We start from the raw sequence: 24,359 nt of genomic DNA on the forward strand, positions 1-24,359 counted from the left end.
CTTAAGAGGGTTTTTTTTTTTATTTTTTATTTTAACAGCTTTATCTATAGAAACCCTCTACAAATATTTTAAAATTTTAAAATACACACATCAAAAATATCCCAAAACACAAAATTTTTTTTTGCTTTTTTTCTTCCTCCTCTTTCCCAGCATGTTTGCTAGCATCTCTTCTAGTGCCACCCTCTCTCCTAACCTTTTTTCCTTCATCTCCCATTCCCCAGCACACCCTTCCCCTCTTTCTTTTTTCCCTTACCCTCGTGACCTCTAGTTGAATGGAAGAGGAGAGGAGGAAAAGGGGAAAGAAGAAAAAGAAGAGGGAGTGAGAGAGAGAAGGAAAAAAAGAGGCAATAGCAACTAGTATGGTGGCAGCGAGGGAGAAGGGAGAGTAAAAACCAGGCATGAGAGGAGGAAGAAGAGAGAGGAAAGAAAGAAAAAAAAAAGAAAGTTTTTTAAGTTTTTCAAACCCTAAATACACAAAAAAATTTTAATAATTTCTACAGTAAGTTACGATAAAATTTTATACAAACATCCAAATAACATACTTTCTAAAAATTGACCCTAAAGGCCACATTTTGCATTTAGGGTTCACTCTCACAAGCAATGTCATGTGAAAAATATTTTAGAAAGAGAGAGGGAGAAACAACTAAATAAATAAGTGTGTTAATGGTCAAATCAACAGAAGCTATAGAAGATTGGAACAACAAATGAGAAATTTGTGAAGTTGATAAAAATTGACAAATTAGACTTGTTTAGAAAAGGGTAAATTGCTCAAATACCTAAAGAGAATTCAAGTTTTTAGATGTTTCCTAAAACTCTTTACTACATTTGCCTCAAATACTGATAAGAGAATTCAAAATTTTAAAAATCTGCTTTCAATTGTGAAGTCGGCAAATTAGACTTGTTTAGAAAAGGGTGCCTCAAACACTTATAAGAGAATTCAAAAAATTTTAAGAATTTTCCTTTGAACTTTTTAGTATAGGTTGGGAGCTTGGAATGCAGAGTAGAGATACATAAGCTTGTAGGAGAGAGTTAGGCTCTAAGAATTTAAGGAGAAAATAAAAAGGAAAAAAACAAATGAAAGCACAAAGAAATACATACGAACAACAAGGAAAATATGACAAACACCAATATGATATATCGAGACGAGATAATCATGCATGTTATACCAATTCATAAATTGTCAAAAAAGAAGTAATTACAAAAAATAATCCTATCTGTATATGATGAAGAGTTCAACAGATCAAGTGAGACGAATTTTCGTTAAAAGTGGTAATCAAATCATAACTCACCATTTGGTGGCTCTAGCACAAATTACCTTTAGAGAGAGAAACAGAAACTGAATTTTTTTTTTCATGTTAGTGAAGTATCATTAATCAATGAAAGAAATAATTGAAATTACCAAACTCACAGACACAGTCTAATTTTAGTTTATCCCCTTATCAATTTAGATCCACATAATTATTCTATTTCCGGTATAAAATATCACAAATCGAAGACATGCGTAAGAAAGAAAAATAGTAAATTGATCAAAGTAATCATATTACGTGGAAACAAACAAATGGGTATCATTATTCACTCTATCCACGGTACTTTCTCGAATTATGAAAATTTACCAATTACATTGAAATTATACAAAAGGGGAAAATATAAATAAGAAATCTCGATCTCGAATTTAAATCACCAACACTTGAACCAAAAAAAAAAAAAAAAGAGTAAAATTCAATTTAACCAATTACTCTGACCACGGTTAGAATTGAAACCACCCAATTTCCAAAGTTGTCTGGTCGAGGAAAAGACAAAAGACAGAAAAAATATTAAGAAAAGGAAAAAGATTTACAGAGAGAGAGAGAGAGAGGAAAAAATTATTTATTACCCCTCCCCGCGGCCCCATATATAAATAATCAATATATCAGCTTGGCTTTTTATTCGGGGCTTTCTCTCTACTAGAAAAAACAATTGCGTGTGTAAAAATTTTTAGAGGAGAGAGAGAGAGAGAGAGAGAGAAGAAAAAGGGGGGAAAAATAAAGGAAAAACAGCTGAGTGGAGTGTGTGTAGTGTGTGCGAGTCAAATCAGTAGATTCCGGCAACGTCGGGGGTGACTTTTCGCCGGCTACAGGATCGATCTGTAACTGGCCCCACAATTCCCGCCTTGAACCAGCCCCACGCCAGACCCTACTCCCAGCTTCACATCTATCTTCTTCATTTCTCTGCAATATTTTGGCTCTATTAAAATTGTAATTTTTTTTTTTTTGGTTTTCAAATCTAGAGAGAGAAAAAATTTAAACAGCAAAAAATGGGGGTGGCGGGTGCTTTATTATAGATACAGGGCATTTGTATCTATATCCCTTGTGGGACAGAGGTACGTCAATTTTTACGTTGAGATCGGACTCGAGAAAAAAGGGAAGGCTGCGCTTAAACGACATCGGATTTTTTTTTCCCTTCTTTTCCTTTTTTATATTTTGTTTGAAAACCTGCGCGCCTGAAATTTTGTTGGAGGGTTTTGGTTGGGCCTTTTGGTTTTCTTGGGCTGAATGAGAAATATTTTTGGGGGGTTTTTAATTTTTAACGGTTGTATGTTAATTTTTTTTGGGGGAAAAAGTTGAGATTTCTGCATGCAATCTGGGGGTGGTGGGGCCCAGCAGGGCAGTGGGCATGGGCGGAGTGCGGCGGCGTCGCCTGCTTCCTCCTCTTCTGGGGTGTCGACGTCTCAGCTGGGACTTGACCAGCAGCAGCAGCAGCAGCAGCAAAGACAGGTTAGGGTTTTACATGCTTAATACTGGATTTTTTTATTTTCACATTTTTCTGTTAGTGATTTTGGGTTTTTGGTTTCTGTAATTAGCACTTTTCAGCTGGTTGGTTTTAGGTGTGAGTTGCAAAATTTGTACTGATGTTGTAATCAAATTTCATATTAGTCATTGATTGGCTTCAGGGATTTGATAGAATAGCGTTGATTTGTTTGACGATATGCTTTCCTCCCCCCTTTCCTATGGTTCCTGTTACAAATATGGTGGATTAGAAACATTGGATCTGAATTCAAGGGGGATAAGCTGTTACAGTCATCGTTTAGCTAGCTTGGAAGTTATTGGTTGCTGGTAGTTGAGTTTGATCGTTTTTGACTTGGAAGTTTCAGACGCAGTGTTGATAACAGCAATGACCAAGGGTATAAATGAGGCACCTACACTTTTTTGTGTGGATATGTGTTTGCTTATGTTGAATAACGTACAAGTTTGCCTGGTTTCTTTTTTTTGTTTAGAAGACTGATTGTAATTTTCAAGGGGGTCCCAAAGGTATGCTTTTGTAGTATTAGTTCTGTGTCAAAGGTAAGGTTTGCATGAATGTGGGTTTTACTGGGATTTGTTTTGCCTAGCTAGGTAGTGGTGGAGCTTTTACCATCATTGAGTTCCAAACTCTTGGGATTTGACGAGAGGCGCTCTGATATTGTTAACTAACAGTGTTTTTGTTCAATTTAGTGTTGGGTTCAGTTGTGCATGTGATGATGTAGCATTTCGTCCATTTGTGTCTTTCCAGGGTGCCTCCTTTAACATCAATGATTGTCTTATTTCAGTGCTCAGTTTGGAGGATTTCCACATTTGATCATGTTTAATGTGAAATAGACCCATTAGGGACAAATTACATGCAAGACAAATTACACACTGGACGAATTAATATTTAAGATGAAATCATGTGGTATCTAGTAAAAAAAAATCCAGGAACTAATAGATGTATTGTCTTTAAAGTGATATAGATTCATTGAACGTGAATTACAGACAAGAAAAAATTCTTTTGGATGAAAAAATTACAGGAGAAGTAGTGAAGTCAGCACTTTTTGGATGATCTCTGCTTGGGACTTATTATACAGTTTTGACTGGTCATTTCATCAACTTTGTGGTTATGGTATTCTATTGAGCTTTCCTAATTTTATTGGTTTACTGCAGATGGATATTCTTTTTTCTCTTGGCGTTCTTGTTTTCTCAACGTAAGTTTGTGTCTATGAAGTGCAATTTCATTAACTTGGAAAGTGCAAAAATTAATGAAGTGACTATTACAACAGAACTTCTGTTATTGTTATTTGTCTTGTAGCGTCTGACTTTTATTAATTCCTTTTTGAATTTTGATCTCTAGAATTTCTGTCTATCAAATAGCTTCTTCTTTGTATTATAAACTTTGAACCGTGCCTGTTTCTTCTTGAACCATTGGTGGTTAATTGGCTCTTTTGAGAGACATTCATGTATGCATGGTTTTTTGAGACATTTTTTATGCAGTCCTTGCAACAGCAGTTCCTTAGAAGACCTGAAGGGAATGACCCCATTTTAGCCTATCAGGCTGGAAGTATCCATGGAGTGATGGGAGGAGGCAACTTTGCTGTGCCTTCAGCCTCCATGCAGTTGCCTCAACAGCCTAGGAAGTTTATGGATCTTGGCCAACAGCAAATCCCTTCCAGTGGCCGAGAGGAGGGTCAAGGTAGGAGTCAGGGCTTTGAGCAACACTTACTGAACCCAGTGCATCATGCTTACTATGCTTTCCAGGCAGCCCAGCAGAAATCACCTCTAGGAATGCAGCCTCAACAGCAAATGAAAATGGGGATGTTCAGCCCTCCTAGCAAGGATCAAGAAATGCGGATGGTAAATATGAAGATGCAGGAGCTCATTTCTGCACAGGCGGCTAATCAGCCTTCGGCATCATCTTCAAAAAAATCAGTCGAGCATGTAACTCGTGGTGGTGAGACTCAAGGGGACCATGCTAAACAGCATCTACCAGATCAAAGGGCTGATTCAGAGTCTCCTAACCAGCCAAAATTACTTGGCCAAGCAGTGCCGGCGAAGCCCGTGCCTGCACCACATCCTCAACAAAATTTTCAGAATGTGGCAAACAATCCTAATGCTATGGCTGCACAAATGCAGGCCTTGGCCCTTGAGCGTAATATTGACCTTTCAAATCCTGCAAATGCAAATCTGATTGCACAATTTCTCATGCAGTCTCGTATGATTTCACAGCAAAAAGCAAATGAAAGCAATGCAGTCGTACAGGCTTCATCTCTTCATGTGCAAAAACAGCTAGTTAATTCACCAACGGTGGCCAATGAAAGTTCTCCTCGTGGTAACACATCAAGTGATGCATCTGCGCAGTCTGGCTCGGTCAAAGCTAGATACCCTTCTTCATCTGCTTCTCCCAGTTCAGCTCCCAGTGCAGCTGTGGTAGGTAACTCCAGTAATGTCCCATTGCAGCAGTTTTCCCTCCATGGAAGAGACAGCCAGTTACCTCCAAGACAGCCAAATACAATTGCCAATGGAATGCCTCCGATGCCTCCCTCAAACTCACCTTTGAACTTAAAGCAGGGATTGGATAATGCATTACTGGCCAAAGGTGCACAGATCGGGCCAGAAACTTTGCAGATGCAATACGGAAGGCAGCCAAATCGATCTTCTTCACAATCTATGGCTTCATCGAATGATGGGATCCTGGGAAATACCTCTACTTCTCAGGATGGAACAGGAGCCAAGATGCAGCAACAGAACCTAGGGTTTACAAAGCAGCAACTGCATGTTCTCAAAGCACAAATACTTGCTTTCAGGCGCCTTAAGGTTTGTGTACTTTGTAAGCATGCTATGCATTTTATACTTTTCTTGTTAGGCTGCATTAACATGCTTTTGAGGTATCTTTTTCCTGCTTACAGAAAGGAGATGGATCTCTGCCACGAGAATTACTCCAAGCTATTGCACCACCACCACTGGAGATGCAGATGCAGCAGATGCTTCTTCCTGCTGGAACTCTTAATCCAGAAAGATCTGCTGTTAAAAATGTAGAAGAGCATGAGAGGCAGTTTCAGTTGGGTGACAAGGCTACTCAGCAGGCAACCAATGGTGATGGACGACACAGACTAAAGGATGAAGCTGCAGGAGATGAGAGTGCAACTGCACCTGCAGTTAATGTGCAAAGTCTGGCAGCGCCAGTGAAGGAACCTACACCTATGGTCTCTGTTCGGAAAGAGGAGCAGCAAACTACTGGATCTTCTGGTAAATCTGAGCCAGAAGTTGAACGTGCAAATCAGAAATTTCCTGTCAGAAATGAATTTGCAGCAGAGAGGGGCAAAGCAGTTACCTCACAGGCAGCTATTCCTGATACAGCACCCGCAAAAAAACCTGTACAAGGAAATGTCACTCAACCTAAAGATGTTGCTTCAACTAGAAAGTATCATGGACCACTGTTTGATTTTCCTGTCTTTACTCGGAAACATGATTCTTTTGGGTCATCGTTGATGATGAACAACAATAATAACCTTACTCTTGCTTATGACATCAAGGATCTTCTTGCTGAGGAAGGCATGGAAATTTTCAGAAAGAGGAGGGAAGAAAATATTAGGAAGATTGGTGATATACTGGCTGTAAATTTGGAGAGGAAAAGAATCAGGCCAGATCTTGTTTTACGTTTGCAAATAGAAGAGAAAAAACTTCAACTGGCAGATGTTCAGGCTCGCTTGAGAGATGAGATTGAGCAACAGCAGCAAGATATAATGGCAATGCCTGAGAGGCCTTATAGGAAGTTTGTTCGGCTTTGTGAGCGCCAACGACAGGAACTTGCTAGGCAAGTTCAGGCCTCACAGAAGGCCTTGAGAGAAAAGCAACTGAAGTCCATTTTTCAGTGGCGTAAGAAACTCCTTGAGGCGCACTGGGCCATTCGTGATGCTCGAACTGCACGTAACAGGGGAGTTGCTAAATATCATGAGAGGATGTTGAGGGAGTTCTCGAAGAGAAAGGATGATGATCGCAATAAAAGGATGGAGGCTTTGAAGAATAATGATGTTGAGAGATACAGGGAGATGTTGCTTGAGCAGCAGACTAGTATCCCTGGCGATGCTGCAGAGAGATATGCGGTTCTCTCATCGTTTTTATCTCAGACAGAAGAGTATCTTCACAGACTGGGAGGTAAAATTACTGCTGCAAAAAATCAACAGGAGGTGGAAGAGGCTGCTAATGCTGCTGCAGTTGCTGCTCGAGCTCAGGTAAACCAGCTTCTGACTCTTGCAACTTTACCATTACCATCCTCTCATCCCCCCAATCTCCCCCCCCCCCCCCCAAAAAAAAAAGAAAAGAAAGGAAAAACAAAGGAAGGAAAGGAAAAAGAGTAGAAAGGGAAGAAAGACTGAAGAAACAGGTTAAGGGTGAGTTGCTTGTCTTTGGCTTTGTATCTCTATGAGTCCTTTGAAGTGGTACATCATTGGCTTTCAACATTATACTTATTGGCAGAACAGAAGGAGAAGTCCACTTTTGAATATAAGGAAAGTTGTTTGTCAATGTGACTGGAAGAAGGGAAAAAAAGGGAAGTCATTCCTTTAAATGGATAGAATTAAAGTCAAAGTTGGTAGTCATTTGGATGAGTGAGCAATCACCTTTTCATGCTAATTCCTGCAAATTAGCTGGACATAAAAAGGAGGAAATATTTTCCTCCAAGAAAGTCTTTTGCCAACTTTCTCATGAACCAGATGTTTAAGAAGAAAAAGCAACTGATTTTCTTGACTTTATACCATGTTCCCTTCATTGAAACTGTATCAGAAATAAACTGTTGGGAGTGGAGGGACCTATTTGTACATTAACTACCCCTTTTCTGTGATTATCGCTCTATTCATGTCATGTGATATGCTAATTTGGTTGATTTTAGTAATTTTGTCTACCCACTTTTTTCTCACATTGTATGTACTTGGATTGGTTTCTTAGTCGTCACTGACATGTGCTTCTGGATGAAAAGGGTCTCTCTGAAGAAGAAGTAAGATCTGCAGCAGCCTGTGCCAGGGAGGAAGTAATGATCAGGAATCGGTTCTCTGAGATGAATGCCCCGAGGGATAGCTCATCTGTCAACAAGTGAGTTTGTTTTTTATCTGATTAGGTTGTGCATTGGCATTGTATGGACAATTGTAGCAGTTTTTGCAGTTTCTGGATATGATTTCAGTGTCGTTACAATTGAAGGCTCTTTTGTACTTCCTGGATATGAATTTAGCAGTACTAATTTGTGTTTGGGCTGCATTGTACTGAATGCATCTGTCATTTGATTCTGATTTCAACTGTAGTTTATCTGCAGATTCTTACTTGCAAATGGCAAGAGATTCTAGTGTTTTTACTTGTTCAATGGTTTTGGAGGGTACTGTGAAATTTTCTTGTACTTCCCAATATAGGTGCATAGTGTGTCATTTTTCGTTCTTTTGCACCAGGTACTATAATCTTGCACATGCTGTAAATGAAAGGGTTATTAAGCAGCCTTCAATGTTGCGAGCTGGAACTCTACGAGACTATCAGCTTGTAAGTTGCAATATCCTCAATATTCACACAGTGCTGACATTCTTCTCAAAAACTAGATGCTCAAGTTGATTATTGTGTTCAATTCTTTAAATAATGCAGGTTGGCTTGCAGTGGATGCTTTCTTTGTACAACAATAAACTTAATGGAATTTTGGCAGATGAGATGGGTCTTGGAAAGACAGTGCAGGTGACTGGCTATTGTATAAATATGTTGGTGGTTCAGAATTTTTTGGTTATAATTTTTTTTTTGGGAGCAAGGAAAAAGAATCTTGCTGATCATTTATTGTTGAATTTTTGGTTCCCTTTATTGTTGAATTTGTATACCAGATAATTGGAGTACTCCTTTTTATCTTTTTCTCTTTCGTTTTTCGCCTGTAGGTTATGTCATTAATTGCCTATCTCATGGAGTTCAAAGGAAATTATGGCCCACACCTTATTATAGTTCCGAATGCTGTTCTCGTTAACTGGAAGGTTGGCTTTCTTTTAATTACCCTTGCATCCTTGTTTGGAGTTGTAAAGTTTTTTATTTATCTAATTTAGCTTGTATTTTAGAGTGAACTTCACAATTGGCTTCCAAATGTGAGCTGTATTTATTATGTTGGTGGAAAGGACCAACGATCAAAATTGTTTTCTCAAGTAAGTCAGGCTGTTGAGTTTGCATCTTTTATATTCTTGCTTCCATCATTCACATTCATCAGTTCCCTGAACTTCGTGATATTTCATTCAGGAGGTTTCTGCAATGAAATTTAATGTGCTTGTGACTACCTATGAGTTTATTATGTATGATCGCTCAAAACTTTCTAAAGTGGATTGGAAGTATATCATAATTGACGAAGCACAACGAATGAAGGACAGGGAGTCAGTTCTAGCTCGTGATCTTGATAGGTATCGCTGCCAAAGACGCTTGCTTCTGACAGGGACACCTTTGCAGGTTGGTTAAGGCTATCAATTGTTTATATTGTCATTTTTGTGGAACAAGAATCTCATTGTAGTTGTTCTTTTTTAAGTCTTAAAGGAGTAAGATTTTTAACTTATAAATGATTGTTTTCAGCTGTCTTATGGTCCTCAATATTATTAGTTTTCTTCCAGCGGGGCTGGCAGGTGGAAGGCTAAGTATGAATCCAAAGGAATAAAAAAGTACCCGTGATGAAATCATTCATTCTTCAGTGTGCCTGTTGCTCAAATGATTTAAATACCTTTTTGCTTTTGATTTTAGAAAAAGCTACTTTATGTTCTCAAGTACTTAAAATATGCTTTTAGCATTTTTGGAGGCAAAATAGCTGAAGATCAAAAGCAACAGAACAGACGCTTCTGATTTTCTGATCTGCTTCTAATAATCAGAAACAATTGAGAGCTTGCCCAATATGTTTGCTTTTCATTTTATTTTTTCCTGGTAAATTTGTGATATTACTCAAAAACCCGTTTTTTGAAGATTTTATGAGTAAAAGCTTAGTTGAATGTTTGTGCAATAGCATGGTATATAACATGTTTTAGAGATTACTAGCCATGTTAGCGGTTTCTTATTTAATATAAGGATCAGTTCTACAAAAAGAAAGGTTGTTATGAACTATTTTTAGAGTTACCTATTGACTAAACCATGATGCACTTTTATTTGTTTCTTTGTCTTGGGGTCCTTATAATCTAATCAGGCTCCATGAAGACTAATTATTTCTGGAACAGTACTCTGTATGGTGACTGTCCAATTACATAAAATTGGAATCTTAGGGTGAAAACACAATGGTAAATGTTTTTCTAATGCCACTTTTAATTTAAGTCATTAATTGCTCAGGCTGGCATGCATATCTGGTTAATATATCAACTGATTTTGCCATATTGATGCATAAATAACGAAACATGCAGATTTGTATACTTTGCACATCCTTTGCACGTTTCATGTGTTGGATGTCACTATTTAGTGCAACTTTTGCTTCTCCTCCTATATCTGTAAGATGCTAAGAAAGAATCTCAGAAGGAAATGAGGAAGGCAAAGCCAAAGAAAAACAATGAGACGTAGCATAGAACAAAGAAAAAGTCATAACAGATTTGGATGATGCTTCTTACTTTATTTTTTACTTTCCTTTTACTCTTTTAGAGTTACATGAAATATAATTGTTTTTTATCTTCTTTCTTGCAGAATGATCTTAAAGAGCTATGGTCGCTTTTGAATCTGCTACTTCCAGAAGTGTTTGATAATCGTAAAGCATTTCATGATTGGTTCTCTCAACCTTTCCAGAAAGAAGGTCCTGCACATAATGCGGACGATGACTGGCTCGAGACCGAAAAGAAAGTCATCATCATCCATAGACTTCATCAAATTCTGGAGCCTTTCATGCTTAGACGGCGTGTTGAAGATGTAGAAGGCTCACTTCCTCCCAAGGTACATTTCTGAATTTTCATAATTTAAACTTTACTGTATGGATTATTTGTCATTTCAATGCCATTGCAGGTTTCCATTATTTTGAGATGTAGAATGTCAGCTATTCAAAGTGCCATATATGACTGGATCAAATCCACTGGTACTCTTCGAGTTGATCCTGAAGATGAGAAGCGCAGGGCTCAGAAAAATCCAATTTACCAGCCCAAAACATACAAGACTTTAAACAACAGATGTATGGAACTCCGCAAAGCTTGCAATCATCCATTGCTTAATTACCCCTATTTTAATGATTTCTCTAGAGATTTTCTTGTAAGATCATGTGGGAAATTATGGATTCTCGATAGGATTTTAATAAAGCTTCAGAGGAGTGGGCATCGGGTATTGCTGTTTAGTACTATGACGAAACTCTTAGATATACTTGAGGAGTATCTTCAGTGGCGAAGACTTGTCTACAGACGCATAGATGGAACAACCAGCTTAGAAGACAGAGAATCTGCTATTGTGGACTTTAATAGCCCCAATACTGATTGTTTTATCTTTTTGCTTAGCATACGTGCTGCTGGGCGCGGTCTGAACCTTCAGTCTGCTGACACAGTCATCATTTATGATCCTGATCCAAACCCAAAGAATGAGGAACAGGCAGTTGCTAGAGCCCATCGCATTGGGCAGACGAGAGAAGTAAAAGTTATTTACATGGAAGCAGTGGTTGATAAGATATCAAGCCATCAGAAAGAGGATGAACTTCGGAGTGGTGGCACAGTGGATTCTGATGATGATCTGGTTGGCAAGGACCGGTATATGGGGTCAATTGAAAGCCTCATACGGAATAACATTCAGCAGTACAAGATCGACATGGCAGATGAAGTTATAAATGCTGGCCGGTTCGATCAAAGGACTACACATGAAGAGAGACGTATGACATTGGAGACGTTGTTACATGACGAAGAACGATATCAGGAGACAGTCCATGATGTTCCATCACTTCAGGAGGTGAACAGGATGATTGCTAGGAGTGAAGAGGAGGTGGAGCTTTTTGATCAGATGGATGAAGATCTGGAATGGACAGAGGAGATGACAAGGTACGATCAGGTTCCAAAGTGGCTTCGTGCAAATACTAAGGAAGTGAATGCTACGATTGCTAATTTGTCCAAAAAACCATCAAAAAGCACCTTATTTGGTGGAAGTATTGGCGGGGAAGCTAGTGACATGGCTTCTGAAGGTGAGAAAAAACGTGGGCGACCTAAGGCAAAGAAGCTTCCTATATACACAGAACTGGATGATGACAATGGAGATTTTTCTGAAGCTAGCTCCGAGGAGAGGAATGAAGATTCTGTACGTGAAGAGGAGGGAGAAATTGGGGAATTTGAAGATGATGAATTTAGTGGTGCTGTTGGGGCACCTCCAAGTAATAAAGACCAATCAGAAGAAGATATTATTCCTTCGACTGGTGGATATGCATACCCTCGAGCTTCAAATAGCAATAAGGATATGCAGATGCTCGAAGAAGCGGGCTCATCAGGTTCATCCATGGATGGTCAAAGATTGACGCAACTCGTGTCACCTTCTGTGTCTTCTCAGAAGTTTGGTTCACTTTCAGCATTAGATGCCAGACCGGGTTCTCACTCAAAGAAGCTTGTATGTTGCCTTTTATTTTATTTTATTTTATTTTGGTCAGGGCTATATTAGTCACATTATGGAAGCATCTGAGATGATTTATCTTTTGTTTTCCAGCCTGATGATCTAGAAGAAGGAGAAATTGCTGTGTCTGGAGACTCTCATATGGATGTCCAGCAATCTGGTAGTTGGAACCAGGATCGTGATGAGGGTGAAGAGGAACAGGTATTGCAACCTAAAATAAAAAGGAAACGCAGTATACGGCTTAGGCCGCGCCTTGTTGCAGACAGGGTCGATGAGAAGCCATCTCTTCGTCGTGGAGATTCTATTCAAATACAATATCAGGTGGATCAAAAACTTGAGTCTCAATTCAAGAATGACCGTGGACGCAAATTGCTCGGAGACTCTGCCATGTTGAAGCAGGAGCAAACTGATTCATCTATGAAGAATAGACGGAACATGAACCCCCGGAAATTACCTAATACACCTAAGATGCCTGGTCTGCTGAAATCTGGAAGGTTTGCTCATTCAGATGACACTGTTCATCACTTGAGGGAAAACGTGGATGGTAAGGGCTTAAATGCTAGTGGGACATCAACTGGTGGTTCAAAGATGACTGAGATCATTCAAAAAAAGGTCTGTAATAGATCTACTCTTTTACTTAGTACATACACTTTTGACTTTGAGATGCTATATTTGCCTGCTCTTGATTTTCTTCTTGTTGTATGTGTTTAGCTAACTAATGGTTGGTAGAATTCTAATGAGGTTTAAGATGCTACTTCTGTGATATTAGTTTTCACATTGAAATTTAAAGCGCCACCTTTTTAGTATTAGTTTCGATATCCTCAATAATCACTTAGCATTGTACTAATGATAAGTTTTAGATCAGTAATTCCAAGTGCTGTATGTCATTATTGGTAGAACCCTCTCTATGGTAAGTTGAATGCGAGGATTATGTAAATTTGTAGCCTTGATGAATCATATTAATGTACACATTGGTGACTTGCACCTATAATATCTGAGAACCTCACAATAGAGTTTATGGCAGACAATATTTGAGTTATCTATTGCAATGAGAAGTTGTGTCCCTTCAGTTGATAGCGATTTTGTCTCTGTGATTGATTCAGGCAGAATATCTGTGAAGAGGTCTAGGTTGGGGCTCAAAATACTGGTTTCATTTTGCATATTTTAATGCTTTTGAGGGTTAGAGATGCTTTGATATGATCTTATCATTCTTGCCTTTTTAAGTTTAGTTTTAACTGATTAGGTACCATGTGGTCTATTTCATATTTAGCCATCCTCCTTGTGTATATATGTAATTTTTAGGGTTGCACTTATTCTTGGAACATAAGGTGTAGGTTTGGACACATTAAATTTGAGGTATACCAGTGATGATGTTTAGTAGTATGGTTTATAATGGCTGCTGAACTTTATCCTTAGTTGCACTTCACCTCCCTCAACTCAATAAGAGGCATTTTGCCCCCCTTATTTTATATTTTAGAACAAAAGTGCCCATTCCATATTCATTATTATTTTAGTTCTCTTTCTCCTCTTTTGACCTTTTTCTTTATATTTTTTTATTTTTTTCCCTTTTCTCATGTGATGAACTATTTCTTTATCTTGCTATTATTATACATATATTAATTTTAATCTTCTTAAACTTATTTTTATTTATTTCTATCTTTTTTGTACTTTTTGTTATTCGAAGTAATAATTATTATAAAGTCTATGCTATAATAAAGTGTATATTATCTATGCTCTTAAATTATTTCATATATTACTTAAAGCAATACGTCTAGAGTTTAGAATAAATTAATTTTTAATAACAACAGTATCAAATTCAAATCTTAATAACATAGCGGTTAATCATCTATAAATAAAAAAAGTAAACAAAAATGTTAGTTACTTAATTTTTTAGGATATACTTCTTAAACATTAAGTAATTTAAAATTTTAATTTGCTAATATCTTTTTAAATTGTTAAATTACTGGTAATATACACTTTTTCATTTTGATAGACATATATTAATTTTTATGCTATACACTTTGTCTTGAATTTTCTGATAGTGTAAATAAATGAAAAACAATGAAATTATGAGTAAAAGATAATTACAATATTATAATAAATGTACAAATTAGTAATACTAATGGGAGAGTGAAACAAAATAGTGACATAAGAGAAGGTGAAAAAAAAAAGAAAATAGTAAAAGAAGAAAAAATATGAAAACAAAACGAAGTAGTGGGAAAGGAAAAGTAAGGGAATAAATGAACAAAAAAGAAACAAAATAAATAAGGGTACTTTTGTCTTAAAATATCAAATAGAGGGGCAAAGTGCAACTAAGGGTAAAGTTCTGGGGGGTTTAGTGCATTTAGCCTTTTCTTTAACTGGCATTGTCTTTGGGTCTACATGGATTTTGATCCTTGCTGTTTTACTTTTTAGCTTTGATCCTGTACGTGTTATGCTATGTGCAAATAGTATTCCTAGTGGCTGTCCTAAGTAGTTTCACGAGGAAGATAGAAAATGTATTAACCACTTTTCATTTGAAAATAACTTTCTGGATTTTTATTTCTAGTTTTTACCTCACCACATTTTTATTCTTTATTTATGTGTCTGGAGTTTTCCTTGTTTGCAGTGCAAGAATGTGATTAGCAGGCTCCGAAAGAGAATAGACCGCGAAGGTGCGCAGATCATTCCATTGCTAACTGATCTGTGGAAAAGAATTGAAAGCTCTGGTTGCACGAGTGGAGCTGAGGATAATCTCTTTGATTTACCGGAGATTGATATGCGTCTTGACAACCAAGAGTACAGGGGAGTGATGGAATTTGTTTCAGACGTGCAGCTAATGTTAAGAAGTGCCGTGCAATATTATGGTTATTCATATGAGGTATGTCTACATATTTCTTCCTACAATTTGTGGTTATGGTATGCGTGTTAGTAACTTCTTTCTTGCTAGGTTTTGCTTATACTGCATAATCTTGAAAATTTTTTTCAGTGTATTGCCACCTGGTACAATGTGAAGTCATTCTCAAGATATTATTTCTGATGATATCATGATATTTTTTTTTTTTCTGGAAGGAAAAACAGGAGGATTATAAACAATTTGGTCTTTAATTTGATGTATTCCTACAATTTAGACACCTAGATATATAAAGCATTGTTTTTGTCCTCAGCCTCCCACACCCTACCCTTCCTTGCCTGGCCTTGCATGTGTGTGCATTTGTTCCAGCTACCTGTATTGTATGCTACTGTTAATCATGTAACTAAGTGATTGGTGAAAACATCATGGAACAGGTGAGATCTGAAGCGAGGAAAGTCCATGATCTTTTCTTCGACATCTTGAAGATAGTGTTTCCAGAGAATGATTTCCGAGAAGCCAAAAACTCTCTCTCTTTCACGAGTGCAGCCTCAGGCTCTACACATGGTTCATCTTCAAAACAAGTGCTTACTGGTCAAAACAGGCGGCAAAAAGCAACGAGTAGTGCAGAACCTGAGCCTAGTCGTCCTCAGAAGCCTCAGCCTCGTGGACCAATACATGAAGACACAAAAACGAGGGGCCATGTGTCACAGAAGGAGGCAAGGCTTGGAAGTAGCAGCAGCCGGGATCTTGGCCAACAAGATGATTCACGCCCATTCGCTCATCCAGGGGAGCTTGTTATTTGCAAAAAGAAGAGAAAGGACAGGGAAAAGTTGGGATTCAAGGCGGGAAACGGTTCAGCTGGTCCTGTATCACCTACTGGCATCAGTCGTGGCATTAGAAGCCCTGCACGAGCTTCGATAGCCAAAGATGTGAAGCAGGTTACCCAACAGCAAGGGTGGAATAGCCAGTCTCCTCAGCAGGTGCATAGCAGTGGTGGGAATGTTGGCTGGGCCAATCCTGTCAAAAGGATGCGAACAGATGCTGGAAAGAGACGCCCAAGCCTTAATTGAGTGCGTGTATATTTTAACAAAAGAATTCGTTTTGCTAATTAGTTGAGGTGCTGGGTACAATCCGGCCCTTGTGAGTTGTAAAACCTGTTAATATAGGAATTCGTGGGGATTTTCCCAGTGTATGATATTTGCTCTTCCGCAAGCCTCCTGCGTCTCTGTGTAGTAGTGTATTTTGAAAGGTAATATTAACACATTGCTTCGGCTGGGTAGGAGCTTTAAGGGGGAAAATGAGAAGATATTCTAAGGTGTCTGGAAACCTTAACCGGTGTAGTGGAAGAAAATGGTTTTTTTTGTCAGAAAACTATTTATCATTCCAACATGGAAGCGTGATCAAGATGGCAAAATCAAACCAGTAAGATTCTACTTTTGAGATAATTCTTTAGGGATGAGCATGTAAATTCTTACGGACTCGACTTGATCAAAAAAGGTATTTTAATTAGCCGATTTCTAAGCAAGCCCATAGTGTCAAAAACGGCCCTTCTTGCTATCCGTGATCTGTATTTTGTTGCCTCTTTTCTTATGCCTGCCGAGTATAATCCCAGAACCATCACATTTTGAGTATTCTTCTCATTCATCTGACTGGTTCAAGACTCAAAAAGTCAGATCAGCCTCACTTTTTCCTCAATGTTAGACTTTGAGATTTTCTGAAAAAAATCTCCTCAACAGAAGAGAATAATCCTGTCTCATGAAATATTTTGGCAATATAGCATCTGCACTTTTTTCTTTTCTTCTGATCCATGAGCGCACAAATTGGTCAAAAAGATTTTGGTCACTTCACCCTCCACTGTTTTAAGCCTTGAGAGTCCCCCGTCCGCTGCTCCCCCGATCTTCACCACGTGAAAACAGAGAGAGCAAGAGAAAAACCAGGTGTCTCATCACTCATGTCGTAATTTCAGTTCCTTCTGCAGAGACAGACGGCTACAACTGCTGATTTTAAAAGACGGTAGCTTTTATGCAGCAATACACAATTCACAAGGTACCATATTTAGCTTCTTTGAATCAAGTTTGAAGCAGCCAAACAGATTCTCAGTCACTTTAGATGCACTTTAGCTCACACCCTAGAGTTAGTAGTTATAAACAATGTCTGGGCCATGAAATCAATTTGGCGTTGAAAATGTAGTAGTGTAGTGTGACGGGAAAATTGGGGCAGGACTTACCTGCTTATTAGCCTAAATGGGATTTCACCGAAAATGCAGAAATTACTTGCTTAGCCTAAATTTCAACCACATTGCCAAATTTTATGCACCACCAAGAGTAAACATATGAACAGAAATAGAAAAGCAATGTATTAGCACCGGATATATTTACACGAGCGAATTAATGTTAGGGGCTGGGATTTCTTCTTTTGCATCCCTTCCCAATGAATAGGTTCAGGTTCAATTATGCAGGAACCACAGAATCATGTACAGGTACAAGTAACCGCTAGGACTAGGAGCGCTAAGGATCCACTGGGCCTGCCACCGCGTCATCACTAGAGTCGTATTCATCTTCGCTTAGCTCCTCATCACTTGATTTCTCCTCGGAAACTGCTCCCACATCTTCTGGCTTGGCATATTTCTGACAATATTCTGCATGATCAATGCATGGGTGAATCGAACTATTTTTGCATGACCATGCAGGCAACAAGAGAGAAAGTATGTTCAACTCATAAAAAGATAAACTGTTCAACCGGGTAAAAAACTTTTTAAGTGCTGCCAGACTACTACAGAGTGGAACCAGTAAAGCTGGCAAAGGGGGTTGAGGCAAATTAATCATCCGAACCTGTGATAGCTAGACGAAACAGATATAATGTCTGAAATTTTAAGAGCCCTTTGAATCAATATCCCGTGTGAGCTTAAGGCCCAGTATTGTCTTGCTCTATTGGCTGCCAAGGCTAAAGGTACTTCATGGGAAAACATAAAACAGCAGCATATCCATGGATTGTTAACAGACAATTAACTGTTGGGTTAAAATGTAGTCATGACCGCCTTTTCATTTGTTTCCTCTCTTTCTGACCTCAAGCCAGGAACTGGTCGACAGACTGATTAACTCAATTCTAACAGCTATCAAAGAGAAATGAAACATAGCCGACAGTGGCAGAGATTCCACGATAGACAAATCTGCAGCTGCGTGTTATTAACCTACCATTAAAGGTCACAGCATAATTAACATACTATACCTCTACTCGCATTTATCTTTTCCTTCTACCCACTCAGCCCTAAACCTACATGTGTTTTCTAGTGAGCATACTCATGCCAGGTCAGAACAGATAACATCATTCTTCAATCTTGTATGCTTTCCCGAGGACAGTGTGAAACAATTCTGCCTGAACAGAAAAAGTTAAAGATCTTTCATAGGATTCCCTTGCCATACAATGACTACAAAAGAGTCAGAACCATCTTAGTGACTACAAGAAACTTCCATATGTAATCATGAGGACTGAAAGGTGAAGTAGACTGAATTAGAATCCACTTAGTATCTCCATAAAAAATCTGAAATATGATATTGTTGACAAGTTATCACCTTAAGCTAAAGGGGCTGCTAATTGTAGCGCGCAGCATACTAGTGAATAGGAAAAGCGCTCAATTAGTCCATGAATGAAAATAAGCATAATCATGCAGCAGGAAAACTTATATCAATTTAATCAATAGGAGTGCACTTGCTTATCTGCTCAGATCAAATATTAAACAGCATCTAAAAAAAATCCAAAATAAGGTTATTGAATTTTCTGAGAAACATAAACCACAATAAAAGATTCCCATTTTCAGGCAGGCTTAGGTGCCACATGCTCATGGTTCATGTGGAAGTTTCATGTATTTTCTTTCTACTCTCAGATTTTGGGTGTGTGCTGTCTCCTAGATCCTTGATGCTTCCTTCAAAATAGTATAACAGACTAAAGATAAAGGCAAGCCCATTTTCAGATTTCAAGAGAACTGAACCAACGTTGCAAAAGCAGAATGTTACATGGGAATACTGTTGAAAGCCAAATCCTACTTGGACCTCATTACCTATCTGCACTGCTTGAAAACCTAGCACAAGCTAATGCAATGTAATCATGACAAGCTTCGTATGTGAAATTGAACTGATAAACATCACGGAAACAAACTTTCACATGAATTCCCATAGATGTGTTGTATCTAGCTAATTCAAAGCAGGAGAAATTCCTAACAAAAACGTTTAAAGAGCATCGAAATTTTCGTGGCCAAGATCACATCAACAATCTATTTTAAGTCTCATGATACTCAAATAATTTGAGAAAATTACAACAATAATGTATAAGACCCGCATCAATTATATTTAAGGCTTGACTCATCTTATGTGTTTTGACATATTCAAGAACTATGAGAAAATATCCTACTTGTATATATGTCAAACACACAGAGTAACAAATTAGGAAAGGAAAGCATATTCAGGATTTCTTACATTCCAAATCAAAAGGTACCTTTAACTCTTTGTTCATAAGCAGTTTGATCACGCATCATCAAAGCAGCTGCCTCCCCGTTCAAAGGGTCTGATGGGTTTGGATATAGAAGAAGCTGTGGGAGAAATACTTCGAATACATTTACCAGATCTACAAAGAACATGTTTCCAACATCAAATATACTACTTGGTCATTCAAAAGACAAGAAAGGGATAGATTGATTCATATGGTGAGATCAGCAAACTGAGAGAGTACGTAGTCCAAAAGAAATCTAAGAACTCAATATAATTACCAAACATCGGGCTCCATGTCTGATTAATTACATCTAAACAAACTGAGCCAGACCTGAAAGTATATATTCAACATCATCAAAGACTTCATTTTTTCAGATGACAGTAACGCTGGGATATCATCAAGCAGACAGTAATAGATTTTTGTAACTAAATACATACATCTCATCAACATTTGGGTGGTAGATCTTATTAATAAATCCTATGGATGGAGATTTGTAAGGGTAAGAATCTGGAAGCTCCACTCTGATTTTCCACACCCCACCATGATAAGGACCTGGCACATTTCATTGAATGGTCTTAAAAAATGGTGAAAGCAAGAGAAAAAGGAAAAAAAAGAAACTAAACAAAGTCTTGTTCAGAACAGAGAATTATGCTGGTTCCAGTATCTTCATCAGTAACTTTAATCACATGAATAATTTTTTCAGGTCTAATGCAAATGTCCACTGGGTAGAAAAAGGAAGCTCTTTTGACAGTGTCTGTAACAGCTAAAAGAGTTTCCATCCTTCTAGAATTGCTAAAGAACGACACATTTTAGTTAACAAACAAGACACAACCAACAATTCTAGTATGCACTTTCCCTAAATCTCGAACCAGAAATGGAGGGGTAAATAACCACGAGACAGAAAATAAAGGAAATAAATAAAATTTCAGCATGTGCTGCAACTGCAAGAATAACCTTTTCACTAATCAGACATCAACTATTTGCATCAATTTTGCATTGAGTGAAGCAGAGCCATAATTTTTCTTTCTTTTGTTTTTACAGTAAATAATATTAACAGATGGTTCTCGTTGGCTGAACGAGATTTATTAGCAGATACATAAAAATTTTGAACAAGAGCTCAATCTAGAAAAGCACTATCAGCCAAGACAAAGAAAGAAAAGATCCAGAAATTGATATAACTGTCATTATAGAAAAGGGATGAAGTATTAACTGTCATTAGGTCCATGGAAATGGACATAGAATTCTTGCATGCCATCATTGATGATATCCACCTTGTAATCACTCATCATCCTGTACAAATGAACATTTAACAAAAAAAAAACCCAAAAAATTCAAAAACAGAAAAAAGCCCATAAATCGAAAAGTCAATCCAATCTAAGAAAAAGAAATCCAAAAAATCTTAAAAGGATTGATCAGGGATTTAACAGTTTCATCAAGTCCATCTCCCTGCGTTTGCTTGGGGAAGACATGATTTTCGTCTTGATTCTTGGCACCGCTTTTAATCTCTTTTTGATGATTTTCTTCTGGTGGAGAGGAGGAGAAAAGGTGACGCAAAAAGTGGAAGAAATAAGTTACTTCAAGTCTTCAACAACTCAGATAAGCAAAAGAAGAGCCGACACAAGAAAGAAAGAACAAGAGTAGGATCAGAACTTATCAGAGAGAGGGAATAGTAGTAATAGAATATTCATGGATTATGATACTAACAATTGTGATATACTTTAATTAGAAAGATTAAACTTTGGAATACAAATTTTAATTTTGATCAATGCATAATGAGCCTCCCATTTTCAAGATTCCTTTCCTCTTGTATGCTGTAATCCTTTGAGGGTAGTGACACCTTTCTTCCTCTTCTTCTTGCCATTATTACGTTGCCACGCAAACCTTTAAATAATACTACTCAACAATCGTATTAGATTTTATTTCCCAAAAAATAATAAATCCTTCCTACACCTGATAAGATCACTGTGTCGACATGGTGTCTTGTTCCTTTCCAGAATCACTAATAAATACTACTCTTTTCCTTTCTTCTTCTTCTTTTTTTTTTTTTTCATTTTTGAAGAAGTTACTGGTAAATGGTTTGTTTTCTTCACATGTTATATTCCCCGTCTCACTTTGATACTCCTATTTTTTTCACACAATTTAAAAAAAAGTAGTTAACTTTGTTGGAACAATCAATTTAGAACTTTATGAGAACTTGAATTGATAGTAAAAAAAAGAATCGACTCTCATTAAATGGGGTATGTTTATAGTAACAACAACTTACATTGAATAAGGAAATTTTAGAAAAATTAAAATACAACAACATTTGAAAAGTGGACTACAATTTGGGACAGACGAAAAAGAAAAATAGGACTATTAAAGTGGGACGGAAGGAGTATTATCTGGTTAAGATATTTACGGAGCTGTCTGGATCAAATTCTAAAATTACTATCATTATAGATATGATAAATTGAAAAATAATAACTAACTTTAATTTACAAAATTAAAGACATAACTAATGTACCAGTACATAAGTACCTAATTTACTAGTACAAGATTTTTTTTTTTTTTTTGGTTGAACTACAAAATTGAAACCAAGTTAAAAAGATTCTAACACTAGATTTTCGCATATAGCTTAACAAAATTAAATTTTTTTTATTTTATTGGTTAATTAGTAACTCAGGTGGCATGAGTCAGATGTGAGTTATTATTATTGTTTAAAGTGAACCACTATTTTGTTTCTTTTTTAGCAAAATTTGTGTTTGGATTGCATTTTCCAGGATTTTTTGTAGAAAAATTACTGTAGCGATTTGATGTAAGTGAGGAAAAAAGGTAATAGGGAAATGTGAACACAGAAAACGACATAATTTTCCGACACAAAAAATGGCTATCCAAACAATTACTAATTTAATAAACACATGACTGCTTGTGATTATATTGGACAACTAATTATTTTCCCAAATATATTTGCTTACATCATCATTATAATTTCCAATACACATTTTTATCTTTCCAATTATCTTTTTATTTCACATACATCACATCACAAAAAATGTTACAGTAAAAATATTTCAAATAACTTACAATCCAAACAAACAATTGGAATAATCCTTCAATCATACTAAATTTGCTTCAAAAAAGAAAGGCTATTATTCAAAGAAAAGTAGCCCTTTTATTCATTGTATGGCGTGGAGATATTGTGTGAGAGCGAATATGTCTTCAATATATCTTTCGGTCACATTATCCCTTGAAATCATGATTTTTTTTTTTTTTTGTCGACGAAGTGAGTGTCCGGGTCAAGTCTGTAAAGGCGGCCCGACTAATCCCACTCCGGCCCGATCCAGCGCCCCAACTTGACCTAGCACGTTAGAAGCACGGAGAAATCGATGTTACTGCGGAGGTTCGACCCCAGAACCTGACGGTCCCTTGAAATCATGATTGCCCAACCAAAATGCTGTAGTTATTCGGTGCAGAGAAGCACATGCCAGGGCATCTGAAAATGTCTTGTTTGGATTGCATTTTTCTGGATTGTTTATAGAAAAATTACTATAAGAATTTTATATGTGTGAGGTAAAAATATGATTAAAAAATATGTGGTTTGAAAAAATGGGAAGCAACCAAGAAAGTTGACAACATGACTTTCCAACTCATTTCTGTGCAATATCCTCCAATGGTCACATTCCTCGTGCATCAAGAAAGCTGTTCAGCAATTACTCCAATCCAGCCTTATTCCAACCAACTTGTTAGAACAACTCTTCTGGGTTCAATGCAAGTAAAAAGCAAACTCAATAATGGGATTCACTTCCAAGTACACTAACCAAGCAAGCAGTTGATCTTATATGTACAAATTTCAAGCCTGATCTTACGGAAATCAAACAGTATGTGGGATGACTGAATCAATTGTGCAAAGCATTTGCGGATTCTGTTGTTTGAACAGCAAATCTTTAGATATGCATTTGAGCATGAACTGATTTTGTTTTGGCTGCTTGATTCCAAGTACAGATTTTTCCACTCTCAAAATGAGCCCAATAAGACAGAATATTTATCCTGCCAGATTTTTGGCACTACACTCAACATAGACATCAATTCTTTCTTCCCACTGCTCCTGAACCTAAATTTGAGGCTTGATCATGTGATCATTCAAGATTCTTTTTTTTTTTTTTTTTGGGATTCTACTTCACTTAATAAGCTGCCAAAGTAGCTTAAACCGTCATAGGGTCTTCTGATGGATAGTAGAAAAGCGCCAAAACAGAGGGTTGAAAAGGTTGTCTGCCGTACAATTCTGTTTCCTGAATCAGCGTGCCGTCCAAGGTGAATCCAGCTAATTAGACAACTTATTAGGCGGAAAAAACAAAGGGAAAGGAAGATAGAGGGGTGGAGAAAAGACCCAAGCAAATTAGTTGGCCACCACCTATCTCATCAAAAGTTGTTATTTCAAGTGACTTCTCTTAAATCTATACGATTGTCGGTAATTTAGTTTCCATCGATTTCTGTGATCCCGTTGCATCATTTTAGGGCTGTTCACGAATCGACTCGTATGCAGCTCGAATACAAGTTCGATCAATATCGAGTTCGAACTAATCAAATCGAGTTCGAATTCAAAAACATTAAGTTCGTTGGCTCACGAGCGATTTGCGAGCACGATTATATATTTTTTTATTTTTTATTTTAATAGTAAAATTATATATATATATTTCTAATATTTTATTATTTGTTAAAAAATATTATTTTATTTATTTTTAAAAATAAAAAAAAAT

The 24,359-nt window shown here is 37.3% G+C and overlaps 2 protein-coding genes across 3 annotated transcripts; one reads left to right on the top strand and one right to left on the bottom strand.

The window, feature by feature from the left end:
- Window positions 1–1,924: 1,924 nt before the first annotated feature.
- On the top strand, window positions 1,925–16,350 carry LOC113728087 (ATP-dependent helicase BRM). The gene is made up of 14 exons (XM_027252576.2): window positions 1,925–2,753; window positions 4,263–5,582; window positions 5,675–7,000; window positions 7,744–7,856; window positions 8,204–8,291; window positions 8,391–8,477; window positions 8,669–8,761; window positions 8,843–8,926; window positions 9,018–9,221; window positions 10,425–10,667; window positions 10,737–12,302; window positions 12,399–12,917; window positions 14,914–15,165; window positions 15,573–16,350. The coding sequence occupies exons 1-14, from the start codon at window positions 2,613–2,615 to the stop codon at window positions 16,206–16,208; spliced, it is 6,672 nt and encodes a 2,223-aa protein (XP_027108377.2). The 5' UTR covers window positions 1,925–2,612; the 3' UTR covers window positions 16,209–16,350.
- Window positions 16,351–17,471: 1,121 nt separating this feature from the next.
- LOC140035450 (ubiquitin-conjugating enzyme E2-23 kDa-like) lies at window positions 17,472–21,567 on the bottom strand. Of its 2 annotated transcripts, XM_072076544.1 has the most exons (7): window positions 21,328–21,567; window positions 21,049–21,146; window positions 20,834–20,913; window positions 20,061–20,175; window positions 19,901–19,953; window positions 19,630–19,758; window positions 17,472–17,776 (listed from the first exon to the last, which is right to left on the bottom strand). In XM_072076544.1, exons 2-7 carry the CDS (start codon window positions 21,090–21,092, stop codon window positions 17,646–17,648), a joined length of 552 nt encoding a protein of 183 aa, XP_071932645.1. In that variant the 5' UTR covers window positions 21,093–21,146; window positions 21,328–21,567; the 3' UTR covers window positions 17,472–17,645. The 2 variants fall into 2 exon arrangements, with proteins under 2 accessions (XP_071932645.1, XP_071932644.1); XM_072076543.1 differs by having other exon boundaries at window positions 21,049–21,567.
- Window positions 21,568–24,359: the final 2,792 nt, after the last annotated feature.

The sequence above is a fragment of the Coffea arabica genome, chromosome 2c (genome assembly GCF_036785885.1).
Source record: "Coffea arabica cultivar ET-39 chromosome 2c, Coffea Arabica ET-39 HiFi, whole genome shotgun sequence".
NCBI lineage: Eukaryota > Viridiplantae > Streptophyta > Magnoliopsida > Gentianales > Rubiaceae > Coffea > Coffea arabica.